Source organism: Rhinoderma darwinii, chromosome 1 (assembly GCF_050947455.1).
Source record: "Rhinoderma darwinii isolate aRhiDar2 chromosome 1, aRhiDar2.hap1, whole genome shotgun sequence".
Lineage (NCBI taxonomy): Eukaryota > Metazoa > Chordata > Amphibia > Anura > Rhinodermatidae > Rhinoderma > Rhinoderma darwinii.
The window spans coordinates 137469260-137490402 of record NC_134687.1 but is presented as its reverse complement, the minus strand read 5'-3'; the positions used below and the strand labels follow the sequence as shown (position 1 = coordinate 137490402).

At 44.8% G+C, this 21143-nt stretch overlaps 1 protein-coding gene across 2 annotated transcripts in view; it reads left to right on the top strand.

The window, feature by feature from the left end:
- The window catches only part of IL15 (interleukin 15), a 115886-nt gene that overhangs the window by 51878 nt on the left and 42865 nt on the right, over positions 1–21143 (top strand). For both annotated transcript variants that reach the window (XM_075849699.1, XM_075849698.1), the window contains exon 3: positions 18089–18164. In XM_075849699.1, coding sequence (XP_075705814.1) covers positions 18089–18164 — 76 coding nt within the window. The remainder of the gene's footprint in view (positions 1–18088; positions 18165–21143) is intronic.

The following is a 21143-nucleotide window of genomic DNA, read 5'->3' as shown; positions in this document are numbered from 1 at the left end:
AACAACCAATTGCTGTTTATCTGTGTACTGAACTTGAACTATTTCCTGATCACGCTCTGCCTCATGTAACTACCAATTGCTGTTTATCTGTGTACCCAACCTGGGCTGTTACTTGCTTACTCTTTCTGTTTCACCCTCCTGCCTAATTGTTTCAGCCACTGGACCCTGAATCTGCCACAGTCCTTGACACCATTCCTCAAGGCATACAACTTTCAGAAGACCATTAGAAGATATGTTATAGAGATGCATGAAGCGGAAAAAGTCTACAAAAGCATTGCTAAAGACCTGGGTGTATATCAATCCACAGTTATACAATTTGTCTACAAAGGATTGGGCGTCCTGTTAAGATTCTTTTAAGAGCACAACAGGCAATCCTGGAAGAAGTGAGAGGGAACCCAAAGGTAGCAGCAAAAGACCTCCTGAAGACTCTACAAACTGCAAAAACCTCTGTTCATGTGTCCGCTTTTAGAAAATCACTGAACAAGAATGGTGTTCATGGAAGGACACCACGAATGAAGCCGCTACTATCCAAATAAATTGTTCTGCACAAATGCACAATGCTATGTTTGGAGGAAAAAGAGCACTATACACCAACTCCAAAACCTCATGCCAACTGAAGCATGGTGCTGGGAGCATCATGGTTTAAAGCTGCTTTGCTGCCTCACGGCATAAACATCTTGCAAACCTTAAGGAAACAATGATTGCAAAGGTGAACCAAAACATTTACGCGAGAATGTAAGGGCAAGAGTCCATGACCTCAAGCGATACAACAAGAAAATGGCCCAAAGGACACAAGTAAGAATCTTGACCATAACTCTATCAGATGCTGTGGCATGATCTGAAGAGGGCTGTGCATACAAGACATCTGAGAAATATTAATGAACTGAATCCTATTTGCAGGGCGGAATGGTCAAAATTCCTCCTCAACGTTGTGCAAATCTTATTTTCAGCTAAAGGGAATGTTTGAGGTGATTTCTGCTAAAGGGGAATCTACAGTTTATTAAAGGGGTCTTCCAGTCCCCTTTAAATTCAAGTGTTCACTTACTTTGTCTCCCTGCACTGTGGATGTTCACTCAATGTGCTCAAGAAAAAAACATGAACTGTTTGTGTGTTATCAGTTTAGTAGCAAAAAAGGTGTGATCCAGCACTTTGTGAAGAAATTTCAGGACTTTATTTTATAAACATTAAATTATTTGTTTAATTAGATTGTGTTTGTCTATAATTGTGACTTAGATAACAATCTATTAGTAATCACTGCAAAAATCCAAGTATTTCCAAAGGGTACATTTACTTTTTCTTGCAACGGTATATACTTTACTAATTAAATGTTGTTGTTTTTTTGGGCACCCCAAACAAGCTATACACTTCAGAGTAGGTGGGAGCACTCCAGGAGAAAGCCATCTGCTGTATTATGGATCTTCATTACCCCTTACATTTCTACTTAGAAATACTGGCCTTTGCTTCATCAACATTACGTAAAGTAAGTAAAAATACCTTTAACTGGTTGCCGACACAGGACGAGAATGCTCGTCCTGAGCGGCGAGTACTTTGCGCATTAGGACAAACATTCTCGTCCCGTGTGACAGCCGTCTCTGCGCGCGATCGATTGCGGGGCAACGGCTGTAATACACAGCCACGGCCCCGCTCTGACAGCGGAGAGGAGAGAAACATCTTCTCTCCTCCGTTAACCCTTTGAATGCTGCGATGAAAGCTGATCGCGGCGTTCAAGGAGAGGGGACTGCACTTTGATCGTGTCACAGAAGATAACCGTGACGCGATCAAAGCCCACAACTTGTATGGCCAGATAGCCAAGGGTCCATTGAAGGACCCCAGGGCTGTCTGAACTTATTTCCTGTTGTTAGGGCATACTGAAGTATGCCCTAAAACTGCCTGTGTATAATCAGTACACAGGCTAATGTACTGGTATATAGATCTATGCCGGTACATTACAGTTACAAAATAAAAATGATAAATCCCTTTATGGGATTTTTAAAAAAAAGTTAATTGAATGTAAAACAAAATTATGATAAATAAATAAAAAGTAAAAAAAATACACAAACACACATTTTTTTATAATAAATAAACTTTTTAAAATGTAAGTCCCAAAACATGAAAAGATATAGACATATTTGGTATCGCCACAACCGTAACAACCTGTACAACAAATGTATAACATTATTTATGATGATCGGTGTATGGTGTAAAAAAAAAAATATATTAAAACTGCTGCGGAACTGCTTTTTTTCCTGTATTTTCGCCAAAATAAAAATGTATAGAAATTAAATGATAATGTATTTGTACTAAAAAATGGTACCTACATAAAGTACAACTCGTCCCGCAAAAAACAAAGTCTCATACATCTACATCGTACAAAAAATAAAATAGTTATTAGTGTCGGGATGCAAAGAGGGAAATATAAAAAAATAGTTCTGTCCTCAAGGTCAAAATTGGCTGTGTCCTTAACCCCTTCCCGCTCCTGGACGTACTATTAGGTCATGGTAGCTGAATCGTTTGCGCTCCATGACCTAATAGTACGTCTCGGGAGTAATGGCCGTTTCGGCCGTCCTCCGAACACATACAGGAGCTGTGACAGCTGCTGTCTCGTACAGCAGCTGCCGCAGCTCCTACAACGGGGACCGATCGCTGTGTCCCCGCTGATTAACCCTTTAAAAGCCGCGTTCAATAGAGATCGCGGCTTTTTAGGGGTTAAGCTACCATCGCCGGCCTGCTATACGATAGCTGCCGGCGATAGTGACTATGGCAACCGGACACCAAACAATGGCGACCGGCTATGCCATCGACGGAAGCCTAGTGGGTCCTGACAAAGTCAGGACCCACTATGCTTGCTGTCAGTGAGTAGCTGACAGCTCTAATACACTGCACTAGGCATGTAGTGCAGTGTATTAGAATAGCGATCAGGGCCTCCTGCCCTCAAGTCCCCTAGTGGGACAAAGTAAAAAAGTAAAAAAAAAGTTAAAAAAAGATGTGTAAAAATAAGAACATAAAAGTTTTAAAAGTAATAAAAGTAAAAATACCCCTTTTTCCCTTATCAGTCCTTTTATTATTAATAAAAAACGATAAATAAACAAATAAAGTATACATAATTGGTATCGCCTCGTCCGTAACGGCCTGAACTACAAAACTATGTCGTTATTTTTCCCGCGCGGTGAACGCCGTAAAAGAAAATAATAATAAACCATACCACAATGGTCACTTCACCTCCCAAAAAATGAAATAAAAAGAGATCAAAAAGTCGCATGTACCTAAAAATGGTAATGATCGAAACTACAGTTCGTTACGCAAAAAATAAGTCCTCGCACGGCTTTATTGATGGAAAAATAAAAAAGTTCTGGCTCTTAGAATAAGGTAACACAAAAAGTGAATGATTTTTTACAAAACGTATTTTATTGTGCAAACGCCATAAGATATAAAAAAAAACTATAAACATATGGTATCGCCGTAATCGTATCGCCCTGCAGAATAAAGTGAATATGTAATTTATAGCGCACGGTGAACGCTGTAAAAAAAATTGAATAAAAAAACAATAGTAGAATTGCTGTTTTTTAGTCACCACGCCACCTACAAATAGAATAAAAAGCTGCATGCACCCCATGAAAACTACAATGAATTCCTCAAGGGGTCTAGTTTCAAAAATGGGGTCACATTTTGGTGGGTTTCCACTGTTTTGGCACCACAAGACCTCTTCAAATCGGACATGGTGCCTAATAAAAAAAAGAGGCTTCAAAATCCACTGTGTGCTCCTTTGCTTCAGAGGCCGGTGCTTCAGTCCATTACCGCACTAGGGCCACATGTGGGATATTTCTCAAAACTGCAGAATCTGGGCAATAAGTATTAAGTTGCGTTTCTCTGGTACTCTTTTAATAGAAAAATATAAAACATGACAAAATAAACGGCACTTAAAAAACAAACACAACAAAACAAAACTTATGTACATTTCTGTATATCACAATTTACCCAGCCTGGCCCTTCTTACATAAATCCCCATGCATACATAACTATAATCCCATAGTCATAACTATAACACTATTTACAACATACTTATTCTAACATACTCTTAAAACCCATGTGCCAACCAATGGCCCCCTAAAAAAAAACCACCACATATATAAAACAAAATAAATAATAATCACAATAAAAATATAAACAAAATAATAATAATAATAATAAACCCTAAAAATAAAAGTTACCATCCCATGGTGCACTTACTTCAGTACACCATGTAAATGAAAAGAAAAGAACAAAAAACAACAAAACAAACCCAAAAAAAAGGAAACATTTTTCTTACATTTTTTTAATAACATTTTTTTTTCTCAATTGTTTTTTATATATTTTTTTATTTATTTTTTTTAATATTTTTTTTACATTTTTTATTTTTTATTTTATTAACTTATCCACATTCATACCTAACCTTGTACATACTAACTTATCCATCACCACCCATCACCTCCCCCAACCAGCATCACGCCTCATGTCCTTCCATGTCCGCATAGTTCAGATGCTGGCCCCCACCACCCAACACATCACCCACCCAGCCCGATCCCACGTCTCATGTCCTCCTCACATCCACGTAGTCCAGAATCGGGCTGGGCACACCCCCAGGCCCCCCACCCCACCTATCTACTGCCCATCTTACCTAAACATTCACACAAACCCATGCATACACCTATACACCATATAATCTTACCGACACATAACTATAACCAAATACCATACTATATACATAAACCTGAAAACCTAAGTTTGGCTTCTTGTAAGCCCTTCTTCTGTTTTCAAAAAGCTCAAAACAAAAACCTACTTGTGCTTACTCAGCCCATCACCAGAGGAGAGAGAGAGGAAAGCCCCCGTAGAGCACCAGCCCAGAGGCCAAAGCCACCCCCAACCACCACCCCGGTCCCTATCACTAAACCTATCCTGCTTGCCCTATCTCTATCCCTTATTACTTTATAAACTAATCTGTCCCTCCTGCTGTCTCTCATTCTGTCCCTATTGCTATTTCCCGGTGTCATGGCCAGGTGTAGACCCCTACCTCAAGTCTAATACCCAGAGGCACCCCCTCCCCTCCCCCTGAAGGTTGGTTCCACTTAGGGCACCCTAAAATTAAAGCCCCTCCAAAGTCGAGAGGCCTTGGATGCACCTAGTTTCTCAACCTCCAGAGACCAGACCTTCACCAGGTCACCCATGATATTCCTACACACCTCGTCCTCCAGGAGGATTTTAAACTGAGTCGATACTAAGCACCGTGCGTTCCACGTGAAATACCTGATCACTAAACTAACTAAAAAAGAAGTACAATGATCCCTTCCACCCAGGTCTCCGAATGCCCCATAGGCCCAACCAGCGTAGGAGAGGTTGGTCAGACCGGGCCAACCGATGGAGGCACCCACCCGTTTGTAAACCTCTGCATTGAAGGGACACTGAAGCAAGAAATGGTCCATGCTTTCCGGCGTGTCATCGCACTCCTCCCGAGGACAACCTCTTTCATCTGAGTTTCTGAACTTCAGATTGCCCCTTTCATACAGCCTCCCATGGAAGCAGCGCCAAGCCAGATCCCAAAACTTCTGGGAATCCTCACAGAATTTAAAAGTTTTAATCCCACCCCGAGGTCGCTACTTGGGCAGTCCCTGAGCGCCAGGGGCCTCTGGAAGCAGGTCAACAAGACCTTTCTGTCAAGAAATTTTCTCTACATGGTCTTGATCTCCCTCGGCTCCAGACCCCACCAACGAACAACCTTCAGAACCGGGGCGGCATAAGCCGGGAGGTGCCCATGGGGTGCACGCAGGTCTTTCGCTTGGCCTCCTGTCTCCCATTCCTGGAAGAAAGGCAGAAACCATCCCCTGCAGGAGGATATCCACAGAGGAGCCCTTTCTCTTTCAAAGAGGTTCGCCAAATTAATTTTAATGAAGGTGTTTACTAGAAACACCACTGGGTTAACCATACCTAAACCACCTAGTTTCCTCGGTAGGTAAGTAACCTCCCTCTTGATTAGGTTAAGCCTGTTTCCCCATAACAGTTGGAAGAACAGGCTATAGACCCGAGTTCAGAGAGGTTCTGGCAACATGCACACGCTGCCAAGGTAGAGCAACATGGGCATCAGGTAAGCCTTGGCCAAGTGAACCCTTTCCCTAAGGGACAAAGACCATCCCTTCCATTGGCCAACCTTCTGGGCAGCTATTGATAGCCTACCTTCCCAGTTCTTCTTGGGGTAATCACCCGGGCCAAATTCAATGCCTAAGATTTTAGCAGACCCTTTGGGCTCTGGGAGGGTGTCCGGGAGATCAGAACTGGGATCCCCCCCCCCCAGCCAGAGACTTTCACACTTGTCCCGGTTGATCCTGGACCCAGATGCCCGTGAGTAGCGCTCAACTTCTGACATCACCCACTCTGCCTCCCCTCTCGAGGAGACAAAGATAGTGACGTCATCCGCGTACGCAACCACCCTCTGAGTGGCTTCCGGCCCTTCCAAGTCCATCCCCACACCCGCCAATGGCCCACGATCGAGCCGCCTAAGAAAGGGGTCGATCGCGAAAACATACAGCAAGGGGCTTAAGGGACAACCCTGGCGGACACCAGACCCAACCTCAAAGGGGGTTCCAGTCCAACCGTTCACCAGTGCAAAAGACTCAGGGTCTGGGTCTGGAGCCAATTAACAAACTCACCCGGTAGGCCATACCTCAGAAGGACTGACCAAAGGTACTTGTGATTCACCCGGTCAAAAGCTTTGGCCTGATCCAAGGACAGCATGTACCCCTCCCATTGGCCAGAATGTCCCTGCTCCACTGCCTCTCTGACACTGAGGACAGCACTAAAGGTGCTGCGGCCTGGAACAGAGCAATGCTGGGCCGACGAAAGGAGCCGGGGTGCAAACTTCACCAGCCGATTAAACAGTACTTTTGCGAGAACCTTTCTGTCCGTATTGAGGAGCGCTATGGGACGCCAGTTCTCAATACGGGTCGAATCCTTACCCTTTGACAGAATGATCAAGGCCGACTTGCCCATTGACTTTGGCAGAGTGCCCGAGGAGAGACACTCATTAAAAACCGCAGTCAAGAGGGGAACTAAGGTACCCTTAAAAGCCTTATAAAACTCAGATGTTAAGCCATCTGAGCCTGGCGACTTTTTGATGGCCAACCCATCAATCGCCAGCATCACTTCCTCTTCCTTGATCGACTCTGTCAAAACACCAAGTGAGGGGTCTGCTCCTGGCTCAGGGATGGTTTCAGCCAGGAAAGCCGACATTTCGTCTCGGTTTAGATCCTGCTCACCCAAAAGCTGCGAATAAAAGGATCTGATGACCTCCAGGATCCCTGATTTGGATCTCATCAGGGAGCCTGTACTATCTACCAGTCCTGTCAGCACCTTACGACTCACTGACATCTTGCAGTTCCTGTAAGGGTCGGGCGAGCGCTACCTCCCGAAATCCCGTTCAAGAACCAAAGACGTGTGCCTATCATATTGGCATCTTTTGAGCAGAGCTTTCACCCCGGAGATTTCCTCACGGCTACCTCCGGTTGAGACTAGATGTTCGAGTTTCCTCCTCATGTCTTGATACAGGCGATGCCTGCTCATAGACCTGAGGCACGAGATCTGGCGGAAAAACTCAGCCACCCGTTCTTTGAACACCTCCCACCACTCAGACTTAGTACCACCTAGATCCAATAATGGTACCTGGCTCTGAAGAAAATCCTCGAAGGCCTGTCTTATCTCTGCTTCTTCCAGGAGAGTAGAATTCAGCTTCCATATACCTCTTCCCATCTGGAGGGACTCTGCAACATTCAAAGAAAACATAATCATACAGTGATCGGAGAACTCCACCTCAACGACGGACACTGCCGAAGAGATGGCGTCCTCCTTTAAAAAAAAAACTGTCTATTCTGGACCTACGACTACCATTATGATAGGTGAAACCCGAGTGGCCTGGGGTATACCGAATGTGGATGTCCTCCAGGCGAGCATCACTAGCTATTCTATTCAACTCGACACAATCATAGGCCAGTACATTTCTGGAACCTCCTCTGTCTTGGGGCCTAACGACAGTGTTAAAGTCCACTCCAAAAATGACTTGTCGACCTGTAAAAAGGAAGGGCTTAATCCTCATGAAGAGACTTTTCCGGTCCCACTTTGTCTGGGGACCGTAGATGTTGATGAGTCTTAACTCTTGTCCCCTCATGAGGACATCTAAGATCAAGCACCGCCCCTTTTCTAACTCGATCATCCGCCGGCATGTGACCGGTGCGGTAAAAAGTACCGCCACCCCGCTATATGGCTCAGCCGCAAGAGACCAGTAGGAGGGCCCACGTCGCCACTCCCTCCTAGCTTTCATGACCTCTGCCAAAAGTGACAGTCTGGTCTCCTGCAAAAACAAAATGTCAGCTTCAACCCGGCCGAGAAAATCAAAGGCTGCAAATCTAGCCATATTCGACTTAATGCTGGCAACGTTAATCGATGCCAGCGTCAACGGAGTGGGCACCGCCATCATAAATGATTGAGTTAGACGGTTTTCTTCTTCCCACCCCTTGCTTTCTCCTCTGAGGAGGACCCCTCTCCCTCTTTACCTCTTTTTTTTGATGTTGAGGAGTCCATAACCTCCACCACCCCCCTCCCATTCTCATCTCCTGGGTCCGGGCCGACCCCCTCCCCCGGGGACAGTGGCCCCCGCAGAAGAGGAGGCTCAACGACTCCTAGACTCCCTACCGTGCTCTCCCCCTGGCCTGGGGGTCTGCATTATCCATGAGAATACGGTATTGGTTGGGGGAGCACACCAGGGGGGTGCAGGTTTTGCCTTCCGGGGCAGGGCCAGATGTTTTTAGCCCTGTTTGATGTTACCCGGTGTCCCCTGTTTTGTTTTAGGCTGTGACCTCCCTTCCTCTTCCACACTTTCATAGGGGGAGGACTGGGAGTCCTCAGCCCTCTGCTCTCTCTCTATCCTCCTTATCTCCTCGTCCAGTACGGCCTCCCCAAGAGCATCAGTATCCTGGGGGGCATCCAGGTCCGAGCCAGAGGAGTCCCCAGTTTCCTGGGTCCTCCTCAGCTCTCGTTCCCTTCTGCGTTTTTCCGCCCTTCTCTGACGAGAAGGGGGTCCCCTCCTGGCTTTCGTCCTTTGCTCTTGGGCTCTATCGTCTCTGCCTACCCCCTCGCCCACGGAGACCTCCCTCCTTACATTCTCCGTAGTGTTGGAACAGACATTGATGACTGAGCGCGGACACCGACTGAAAGGGTGACCTAGGTCACCACACAGGTTACACCTAATCTGGTCACACGATGCGGCCAGATGGCCTACCCCCCCACAATGAGCGCACTTCTGCACAGTGCAGTTCGCGCTCAAGTGTGAGGGGTCGCCACACCGGTGACACAGCTTCGGCTGCCCCTGGTAGAAGACAAGGATTCGATCTCTTCCCAAGAAAGCAGATGATGGTATGTGGGACACCGTCTGCCCCAGACGCTTAAGTTTAACCATAAACGTCCAGGCTCCCGACCAGATGCCAAATTCATCGCAGTTCTTCCGTGGCATCTCTGCTACCTCACCATATCTTCCCAACCAGGTCATGATGTCCACACAGGAAAGCGACTCGTTACGGGTAAGAACGGTCACTTTCCTGAGACCATTCTGGCGAGAGATTGCTTGCGCAGCAAACCCTCGCCAGCCGGGCTCGCTCTTCACCAGCTCTTAGTTCCCCCAGAAGACCTCAAGGCCCCCCGGCTGAACAAAGCTGATGTCAAACTCAGCCGTACCATGAGGATGTATCAAGGCGTAGATGTCACTCGCCTTGAAGCCCATCTCCAGCAGCAGCTCCACCACCCTCTTACGAGGAGGGCACGCATCATTGCCACACCACTGGAGACGGACCACATTCCTCCTGGCCACGGCCGGCCCGGTTGTTGGGAGCGACCACTGATCTCCCCGTCTCTCTCGGAAGGCATCCAGACCATACCTATTTATCCAAAAGGATAGGTCCTTCTGCACTCCCCCTACTGTTATCGTTTGCTTCCCCTCCCTTAAGGCTTCTAGGCTTAACCTAGGCTTCACCGCCACCATCTAGGCTTCACCGCCACCATCAACATTACCATCATTATTAACATTACCATCACCACAGATATTTGTATTTACATTTTTACTCACACTACTCCCCACAGCTTTCATTCCGACCAGGCTGGTTACAGAGTTCTTTCTTTTGTCTGTAGGTTTGATATACAGTCTTTTTGTTGTTTTTGGGGTCTCCGCATCATCAGGTGCCGCTATATCTGGGGTGCCGCCAGATGTCACAGGCGGCGTTCCCTCAGCACCCTCTGCTTCACCGACCTCCATATCTGCTGCATCACGGATCTGATTTTTGGGAGGAGGGGTACCGCCACCCCCCGTGCCCGCTAAGCCCCTTTCGTCCCCACCACCTTCCGGCGATGCAGATAGGGGGGCCACAGGCACAGCTAGAGCCGCTCCCGGCACCAAACCACCCCCCCTCCCGTCGGGGGGTGGCCAGCAGTGCCGGAGCCTCTCCTACCGCCACCACTTGCTGCCGCAACACTTTCTGGTGCGTCCGCTGGCCGAGTCACATGACCAGCGGACTTCCGGTTTTCCGGCGCCACATCCGGTTTCCGGTTCCCCCCGGCCTCCGGCTTGCGCCCGGGTTCCCCATCCGCCGGACACGGGGACACGCCCCCTAGCGCCACGTGGCCATCGACACCATCACCTTTACAGGAGACGGCGTCTGGCGCCATCTTGGCCACATTGCTCAAAACCAGCACCATATTTTTCTGCCCACATACCCGCCACGACCCCACTGCAGAGGCCGGAGCTGGGGGATTTGCGGGGTTTGCGTCCCGAACCGAGCTCTCACCCGGTCCGGAACGCAAGGAAGACAGGTAGGAATATTTGTAAGATACTCTACCTGTCTTCACCTTTGCCTTTTTCCGCCTCATCTTCCATAGTTTTTTCTTTTTTGTTTTCTCCTCCTCTGGTGGCAATTCAGCTCCAAAACAAAAGTTCTGGAGGGACACTGGGGACTCCTGCAGACGTATTTGCGTGAGCAACTCCGGGGGGTGCTCACTGCCCGATTCAAAGTTTTGCACACCTTGGCTGCAGGCAAGTTCTCCACTTGCCCCTCCGTTACTGCCTTCCCAGGGGTCCTCCGAGCCCGTCTCCGTCTCCTCCCGGGTTGGCGTCCTCTCCACCTCCACACTTTCCTCCATTTCAGCGGCCTCCACTTTTGCGGCCTCCACTTTTGCGGCCTCCACTGCCGTGTGTGCAGCCTCTGCACTTTTCCTTCCTTCCCCTTTGCAGGGGGTTTCGTTACCTTGCGTGAGGGACGCCATCAGGTAAAACCTCTCGTCATTTTCCAGCTTCTCCCCGAAGGCTCCCCCACCTGCCACGATCTCCATCCTCCTCTCCTCCACCATCTTAATTTCTGCCAGCATTTCTTTAACTTGTAGACTATACCGGGACCTCTTGGTGCCTGATGTTTTCGCGGCTCGTCCTCTGGCGGCTGCCAGATCTTCCCGCAGCCGCCGTAAGGACTTCCGGAGGTCCCGGTATTCTTCCAGCCGGGCAGCTAGGCAGGAGCTGAAGGTCTCCACAGACTCTCCCGACCGCAGTAGCCCCCATTCCTCGACCGTGCTCTGGTCCCTGGGTCGGGCATCTGGCCTTGCTGGGCCTTCTGGTACTCCTCCTGGGTGAACCTCCATAGCTCTCCTCTTGGCTCCTTCCAGAGCCCCAGCATCAGGGGGGGGGGTCGCACAGATCTTTCCACGGGATGACCTCACCCCTGATGCTGGCTGCACCTTCCCAGCAGGTTGGGAAGACTCTTTACCCCCCGCCTGCATGCTCCAGGGTGTAGAGGTCTGAGGCTCCATGTATGAATGGAGCCTCCTCCATGGAAGCTTCCTTAGCCCAGGCAGGTGATAGGAACCTGGGCTGATGAAAAAAAGGAAACTCCCTGGATCTTGGGTGTGGTCCTCACAGATCAGACACAGCAGCAGCTCTCACACACAACCTCCCTCCTTGCTAGTCACTGCTGGTGTTGCGTTTCTCTGGTAAAACCTTTTGTGTTATAGACAAAAATGGTAAAAAAAGGATTTTCTGACAAAAATAAATATGTAAATTTCACCTCTACTTTGCTCTAAATTCCTGTGAAACACCTAAAAAGTTCATAAACTTTCTAAATGCTGTTGTGAATACTTTGAGGGGTCTAGTTTCTAAAATGGGGTGTTTGATGGGGGTGTCTAATATTTAGGCCCCTCAAAGCAACTTCAGAACTGAATTGGAACCTAAAAAAACATAAAAATGAGGCAATACTTCGCTTCTCCTAATGAGCATTGCCTACTCCAAGACGACCCGAGTTTTGACCGTTTGTATAAACGGAGACCCCTATTAGACCAGTTCCCAAGCATACACCACCGAGACGTGTATTTCTATTGATGAGTCCTTGGTACATTTTAAAGGGAGGCTCCCAGTACTTCTGGAAGCGGGGCCACATGCATCGTACCAGGGCAACACTTTCTAGGAGAAGTTCCCCAAACTGGCAAGAAAGAAAAAAGTCAAAAGAGGTACAAAGTCTGCTATAAGAGGGGGATAAGGAAGGACACAATATATCAATGTGACACGTGTCCCGAAAAACGAAGGCTCCGTATGAAAGAGTGCTTCAAAATGTATCATACATCCCTAGATTTTTAACCTACCCCAGTTTTACCTACCCTGATGCACTCCGCACATCTTATCCCTCTCATCTTTCCCTTCTGAGCCCTGCCGTGTGCCCAGGCAGCTGATAACAGCCACATTGAGGGTATTGCCATACCCGTGAGAACCCACATTAGTTTATGGGGTGTACGTCTCTGGTAAAAATGCTCACTACACCTCTAGATGAATACCTTAATGGGTGTAGTTTTTAAAACGGGGTCACTTCTTAGGGGTTTCAACTGTACTGGTAACTCAGGGGCTTCTGCATACATGACTTCGCACCAGAAAATCCCCAGTAGGCCAAATGGTGGTCCTTTCCTTCTGAGCCCTCCCATGGGCCCAAACGTCAGTTTATCACCACAAATTGGGCATTGCCACACTCAGGACAAATTGGGCAACAAAATGGGGTATTTTATTTATTGTGAAAATAAGAAATTTTCAGCCAAAACTATATATTATTGGAAAAAATTAATTTTGTTTGAATTCCCAGCCCAATTCAAATAAGTTATGTGAAAAAACGATGGGGTCAAAATGGTCACAACACCAATAAATGAATTCCTTGAGGGGTGTGGTTTCCAAAATGGGGTCACTTCTGGTGGGTTTCCATTGCTTTGACATCTACGCCTTGATACATCCTCATGGTACGGCTGAGTTTGACATCAGCTTTGTTCAGCCGGGGGGCCTTGAGGTCTTCTGGGGGAACTAAGAGCTGGTGAAGAGCGAGCCCGGCTGGCGAGGGTTTGCTGCGCAAGCAATCTCTCGCCAGAATGGTCTCAGGAAAGTGACCGTTCTTACCCATAACGAGTCGCTTTCCTGTGTGGACATCATGACCTGGTTGGGAAGATATGGTGAGGTAGCAGAGATGCCACGGAAGAACTGCGATGAATTTGGCATCTGGTCGGGAGCCTGGACGTTTATGGTTAAACTTAAGCCTCTGGGGCAGACGGTGTCCCACATACCATCATCTGCTTTCTTGGGAAGAGATCGAATCCTTGTCTTCTACCAGGGGCAGCCGAAGCTGTGTCACCGGTGTGGCGACCCCTCACACTTGAGCGCGAACTGCACTGTGCAGAAGTGCGCTCATTGTGGGGGGGGGGGTAGGCCATCTGGCCGCATCGTGTGACCAGATTAGGTGTAACCTGTGTGGTGACCTAGGTCACCCTTTCAGTCGGTGTCCGCGCTCAGTCATCAATGTCTGTTCCAACACTACGGAGAATGTAAGGAGGGAGGTCTCCGTGGGCGAGGGGGTAGGCAGAGACGATAGAGCCCAAGAGCAAAGGACGAAAGCCAGGAGGGGACCCCCTTCTCTGGTGGGTTTCCATTTGGCTCTACAAATGCGACATAGCACCCGAAAACCAATCCAGCAAAATCTGGACTCCAAAGAACAAATAGCGCTCCTTTCCTTCTGAGCCCTCCCATGGGCCCAAACGGCAGTTTATCACCACAAATGGGGTATTGCTGCACTCAGGAGAAATTGGCCAACAAAATGGGGTATTTTGTTCCCTGTGAAAATAAGAATTTTTTTATCAAAAATTACACCTTATTGGAAAAAATGTCATTTGTTTAATTTCACAGCCCAATTCAAATACGTGCTGTGTAAAAACTGTGTGGTCAAAATGGTAACAACAACCATAAATGAATTCCTTGAGGGGTGTAGTTTCTGAAATAGGGTCACTTTTGTGGGATTCCTACTGTTTTGGCACCTCAATGCCTCTTCAGACCTGGCATGCGGCCTAAAATATATTCTAATAAAAAAGAGGCTTCAAAATGCACTATGTCCTTCTTTGCTTCTGGGGCTTGTGTTTTAGTCCATGAGCACACTAGCGCCACATGTGAGACATTTCTAAAAACTGCAGAATTTGGACAATACATATTTAGTAGTGTTTCTCTGGTAAAACCTTCTGTGTTACAGAAAAAAATGGAATACCATTGAAATTCAGCAAGAAAAATGAAATTTGCAAATTTCACCTCTACATTGCTTTAATTTCTGTGAAATGCCTGAATGGTTAAATAAACTTTCTAAATGCTGTTTTGAATACTTTTAGGGGTCTAGTTTTCAAAATGGGTTGTTTTATGTGGGTTTCTAATACATAGGCCCCTCAAAGCCACTTCGGAACTGAACAGGAACCTTAACAAAAAGGCTTTTGAAATTTTCTTAAAAATATGAGAAATTGCTGTTTATGTTCTAAGCCTTGTAACGTCCAAGAAAAATAAAAGAATGTTCAAAAAGCGATGCCAATCTAAAGTAGACATATGGGAAATGTGAACCAGTAACTATTTTGGGTGGTATAACCGTCTGTTTTACAAGCAGATGTATTTAAATTCTGACAAATGCTATTTTTTATAAATTTTCTCTAAATTTTGCAATTTTTCACCAATAAACACTAAATATATCGTACAAATTTTACCACTAACATAAAGCCCAATGTGTCACGAGAAAACAATCTCAGAATTGCTTGGATAGGTTTAAGCATTCCAACGTTATTACCACATAAAGTGAAATATGTCAGATTTGAAAAATGGGCTCTGAGCTTTAAGGCCCAAACTAGGCTCCGTCCTTAAGGGGTTAAGGCGTTAATAGGCCTAAAATACCATAAGCACCTTTTTGTGGTTTTCAATACCCTCTTATAATTTGATGCCCCATAATATTTGTTAAAAAAAACAAACAAAAAGAACAAAATCTGCAAAGAGTGTTGGCACATCAATCACAGTTTATAGGTACAAATATTTTCCTAATATAATCTTTAACCCCTTAATGACCGCCGATAAGCCTTTTCACGGCGGTCATTAGTGGGCTTTATTCTACAGCGCCGCCATTCCACGGCGCTGCATTAGAATAAAGTAAACAGAGCAGGGAGCTGTCAAATCTCACTGCTCTCTGCTGCCAGAGGTAGCTAAGGGCTGGGGGCGTCCCTGCTCGACCGGGTATCTAAGTATCGATCTCACCCGTTTAACCCCTCAGATGCGGTGCTGAATAGCGTGCACCGCATCTGAGAGGTTTTGGAGAGAGGGAATGAGCTCCCTCTCATCTCACTGACACCCGGCGATAAAATCGCTGAGTGTCTGTGTCTCTGATGGCAGCCGGGTGCCTAATAAAGGCCCCCAGGTCTGCCTGTAATGAATGCCTGCTAGGTCATGCCGGAGGCATGTCCTAGCAGATGCCTGTCCGTTTTAAACGGACAGGCAGTAATACACTGCAATACAAAAGTATTGCAGTGTATTATAATAGCGATCAGATGATCGCATATTAAAGTCCCCTAGTAGGACAAGTAAAAAAAAAAAAAGTTGAATAAAGTTAATAAAAAATAATTAAAAACCCACTTTTTCCCCTTACAAAATGCTTTACTATTAAAAAAACACAATAAAGCAAAAAAGTTACACATATTTGGTATCGCCGCGTCCGTAACGACCCCGACTATAAAGTTGTTACATTATTTAACCCGCACGGTGAACGCTGTAAAAAATAACATAAAAAACAATGGAAAAATTGCTGTTTTCTGTTAATCCTGACTTTAAAAAAATGTGATAAAAAGTGATCAAAAAGTCGAATCTACTCTCAAATGATACCAATAAAAACTACAAGTTGTCCCGCAAAAAAAAGCCCTCATACAACTGCATCGGCGGAACAATAAAATAGTTATGACTCTTCAAATATGGAGACGCAAGAACAAATAATTTTGAAAAAAAAGTGTTTTTACTGTGTAAAAGTAGTAAAACATACAAAATCTATACAAATTTGGTATCTTTGCAATCGTAACAACCCGTTGAATAAAGTTCTTGTGATTTATACCACATGGTAAACGACGTAGATTTAGGGCGCAAAAAAAGAGTGGTGAAATTTCAGGTTTTCTTCTTTCCCCCCCCCAAAAAAAAGTTCATAAATGTTAATGAATAAATTATATGTACCCCAAAATGGTGCTATTAAAAAGTACAACTTGTCCCGCAAAAAAAGAAGACCTTATACAGCTATGTGGACGCAAAAATAAAAAAGTTATAGCTCTTCGAATGTGACAATGTAAAAAATGGCATGGTCATTAGGGCCCAGAATGCAAGCAGGGGGACGGGGTTAAAGTGGCTCCCAAGATGAAGTTTACTATAAATAGAAGGTCCTTAAAGAGGCTCTGTCACCAGATTTTGCAACCCCTATCTCCTATTGCAGCAGATCGGCGCTGCAATGTAGATTACAGTAACGTTTTGTTTTTTTAAAAACGAGCATTTTTGGCCAAGTTATGACCATTTTTATATTTATGCAAATGAGGCTTTCTAAAGTACAACTGGGCGTGTTTAACGTTAAAGTACAACTGGGCGTGTATTGTGTATGTACATCTGGGCGTTTTTACTTGTTTTACTAGCTGGGCGTTGTGAATAGAAGTGAATGATGCTGACGAATCCGCATCATCCACTTCTCTTCACAATGCCCAGCTTCTGGCAGTGCACAGACACACAGCGTGTTCTCGAGAGATCACGCTGTGACGTCACGCACTTCCTGCCCCAGGTCCTGCATCGTGTCGGACGAGCGAGGACACATCGGCACCAGAGGCTACAGTTGATTCTGCAGCAGCAACAGCGTTTGCAGGTAAGTAGCTACATCGACTTACCTGCAAACGCCGATGCTGCTGCAGAATCAAATGTAGCCTCTGGTGCCGATGTGTCCTCGCTCGTCCGACACGATGCAGGACCTAGGGCAGGAAGTGAGTGACGTCTACATTGCAGCGCCGATCTGCTGCAACAGGAAATAGGGGTTGCAAAATCTGGTGACAGAGCCTCTTTAAACTACTAAGAAAAATTAATCTTCCTTATGTCCTAACAAGACAGCAAGGCATATATATTTGCACATTTTACAATATGGTCATCTAATTTTTTTTAATACGTAGTCAATAATGAGATTTATTTCTCTTATTTCAAAATCTGAATCTGCTGTCCCTAAAGCATTTGCAGGGGATCAGTGTGAACTATATTTATTTTTTCTCTAATTCCCATCACAGTAGATGTGGGCATAGAAATGTAGTATAAGGCTGGGTTCACACACAGTTTTTTGCAGGCAGAAAATCTGCATGCCGATTTTCGCGCCACTTTTCGTCGCGGTTTTCACCCACGGCCATTGAGCGCCGCGGACAAGAAACACCGCGAAATACGCTTTCTCTGCCTCCCATTGATGTCAATGAGAGGTCAGAGACGTAAATGCCCGAAGATAGGGCATGTCGCATCTTATTCCCACTAGATGGTTTTTCCGCTCACAGGGAAAAAACGCGTCCACCTCCCATTGAAATCAAAGGGAGGCATTTTCGGGCGTTTTTTGGCACATTTTCCGACACAGTCAAAAAAACTCTGTGTGAACTGACCTTAAATGATTTAAAGATATGTAACAATATATATTTTCTTTGTACTTGTTACTTTCAGCTTTGCCAGTAATCACAGTCCTAGCGAAAGAGAAAAAGGGAGACTGATAAAGAAAGAGCTGGATGTACTTAAAAAAGCAAGTATCATTCAAAAGCATTCCTTTTATCAAAGTTTTAATGTGGTTTTGTGTATTTGTTATTAATGCTGCGTACATTAACCCCTTCAGGACCAAGCTCATTTTGGCCTTAAGGACCAAGCCCCATTTTTCAAATCTAACATGTCTCACTTTATGTGGTAATAACTCTGGAATGGCTTTACATATCGAAGCGATTCAGAGATTATTTTTTCGTGACACATTGTTCTTTATTGGATAATAGTAAGAGGGAAAACCTCCAGCTCACCTTGGATGAAGACTTGCACAGATGAACCCCCACGGATCCTCGTGTCGGCACACGATGAGTAAGTAGCAAAAGGACAGAGGGTTGGATCCAGCGTGGTTAGTAGATAAAATAGAAACTGGTTCCAATTTTAATAGGTCAAGTTAAAACAGGATCAAAAAGAAAGAATGAAGTCCTGGAGTGTAGAGAGAGGTATCGTAGGTGTAGGGAGCCTACGCGTTTCAGACGCAGGAAGCGTCTGAAACGCGTAGGCTTCCTACACCTACGATACCTCTCCCTACACTCCAGGACTTCATTCTTCCTTTTTGATCCTGTTTTAACTTGACCTATTAAAATTGGAACCAGTTTCCATTTTATCTACTAACCACGCTGGATCCAACCCTCTGTCCTTTTGCTACTACATTGTTCTTTATGTTAGTGGTAAATTTTGGTCGATATGTTTACTCTTTCCTTATAAAAAAGATCAAAAATATAATTGTGAAAAATTTAGCATTTTCTTACATGTGAAATCCTCTACTTCTAAAATTGGATAATGGCACCACACAAACTAGTAAATAATAAGGTTTACTATATGTCTTCTTTATGTAGGCATCATCTTTTTTTATTTAATTTTATATTTCTCAGATCGTTATAAAGTTTACTAGAAGTTTTTCAAATATTGAACAAAATTTGCGACCATATTTTTTTAGGCACCACTTCAGTTTTGAAGTGGCTTTGTGGGGTCTATATATTAGAAACCCTAAGTCACCCCATTTTAAAAACTGCACCCCCAACTTATTCGAAACAGCATGGTTTCAGGTGTTTCACAGAAAGTAAAGTGGAGGTAAAATGTACAAATTAAATTTTTTCTGGCAGATTTTCAAGTTTAATCCATTTATTTCCGTAACACAGCAAGTGTTAACAGAAAAACACAACTCAATATTTATTAGATTCTGAGGTTTTCCAAAATATATCACATGTGGCCAAGTGTGCTACTGGACTCAAACTCAGGCCTCACAATTGGAAGGAGCATCTAGTGGATTTTGGGGCCTCCCTTTTATTAGGATGTTTTCCAGGCACCATTTGATGTTTGAAAAGGCCTCGAGGTGCCAAAACATTATTGGAAACTAAACCCTCAATTAATGTATCTAGGTTGTATAGTAAGCATTCTGACCCCACAGGTTTTTCATAGAATTTATTATAATTGGGTTGTGAAAATGAAAACATTTTTTTCCCCAATAATATGTAGATTTAGCTCAATTTTTTATTTCCACAGGGAATTCAGGAGAAAAATCATCCCAAAGATTGTTAGGCAATTTCTCATGAGCATGGCAATACCCATATGTGGTCATAAACTGCAGCTCGGATACACGGCAGCGCTCAGAAGAGAAGCCTTTTAGCTTTTGGAGAGCAGATTTTGCTGGAATGGTTTTCTGATGCCATGTTGCATTTGCAAAGCCCTTGAGGTACCAATACAGTGGAAGCCCATTCAGTGACCCCATTTAGGAAACAATACTACTTAAGAAATTCATCTGGGGTGTAGTTTTTTGACCCCACAGGTGTTTCAACTAATTTGTTAGGATTGGACTGTAAAAAAGGAAAAAAAAAATTGCCAGTAATATGTAGTTTTAGCTAAAATTTTTCATTTTCACAAGGACTATAAGAGAAAAAGCACCCTAATGTTTGTAAATAATTTCCTCCTGTGTACAGAAATTACCCATATGTGGTAATAAACTGCTATTTGGGCACATGGCCTGGCTCAGAAGGGAAGGAGCGCCATTTGGCTTTTGCAGCGCAGATTAAGCTGAATTGGTTTCTGGAGGCCATGTTGCATTTGCAGAGCCCCTGAAGTACCAGTACAGTAGAAATTACCCAGGCGTGATCCCATTTTGGAGACTATACCCTTCAAAGAATTAAATTAGAGGTGTAGTGAGCATTTTGATCCCTCCGGTGTTTTATAGATTTTATTAGAATTGCGCCATGTTTATTTCCAATAATATGTAGTTTTATCTAATCATTTTTCATTTCCACGAGGAATACAGGAGAGTAGTAGTTTTTTTTTAGGGTTTTACTGGTGTTTCAGTTAAAAATATGCGAACATATGTAAGCTTAGTGTAGTACATCGTTGTATAATAATGGATTATATAAGTAATAAAGGTAATTATCCATGGATAGTGACGTTCGCTTTGAACCAATCCTTTTTGCACAGGCCAGCTTTCGGGGGGCAATAGTCACACTTATAAAGGGTGTCCGTGGTATTGTACAAAATATCCGCACTCCAGCATTGCCTAATCTTTGACTTCTTCACTAGCCCATATGTAGCACAAGACCCCAAAATGTTATAGTTTCCGCTGCATTTACAGGGTCTACCTGTGGGGCCTAGCAAATGATGACGTGGGGTTTTAGGTGAAGAACTGCTGAACATATAAATTAGTCTGGGTCATCGTTGTATTCCGAGAGTCATAACTTTTTATTTTCCCATTGATGAGCTGTGTGAGGGCTTGATATTCAAGTGACGAGCTGTAGTTTTTATTAGTATCATTTTGGGCTACATGCGATTTTTTTGGGATTTTTTTTATTTTAGCAGTTTCCATTATTTATTATTTTTTTGGGAGGTGAGGAGACCAAAAAACTGAAATTCTCTCACTGTCTTTTATATATTTTTTTTACGCCTTTCACCGTGGAAACAATATGACCAAAAAAGGAAATTCTGCCATTTGTTTTTTGTTTTTTTTGTG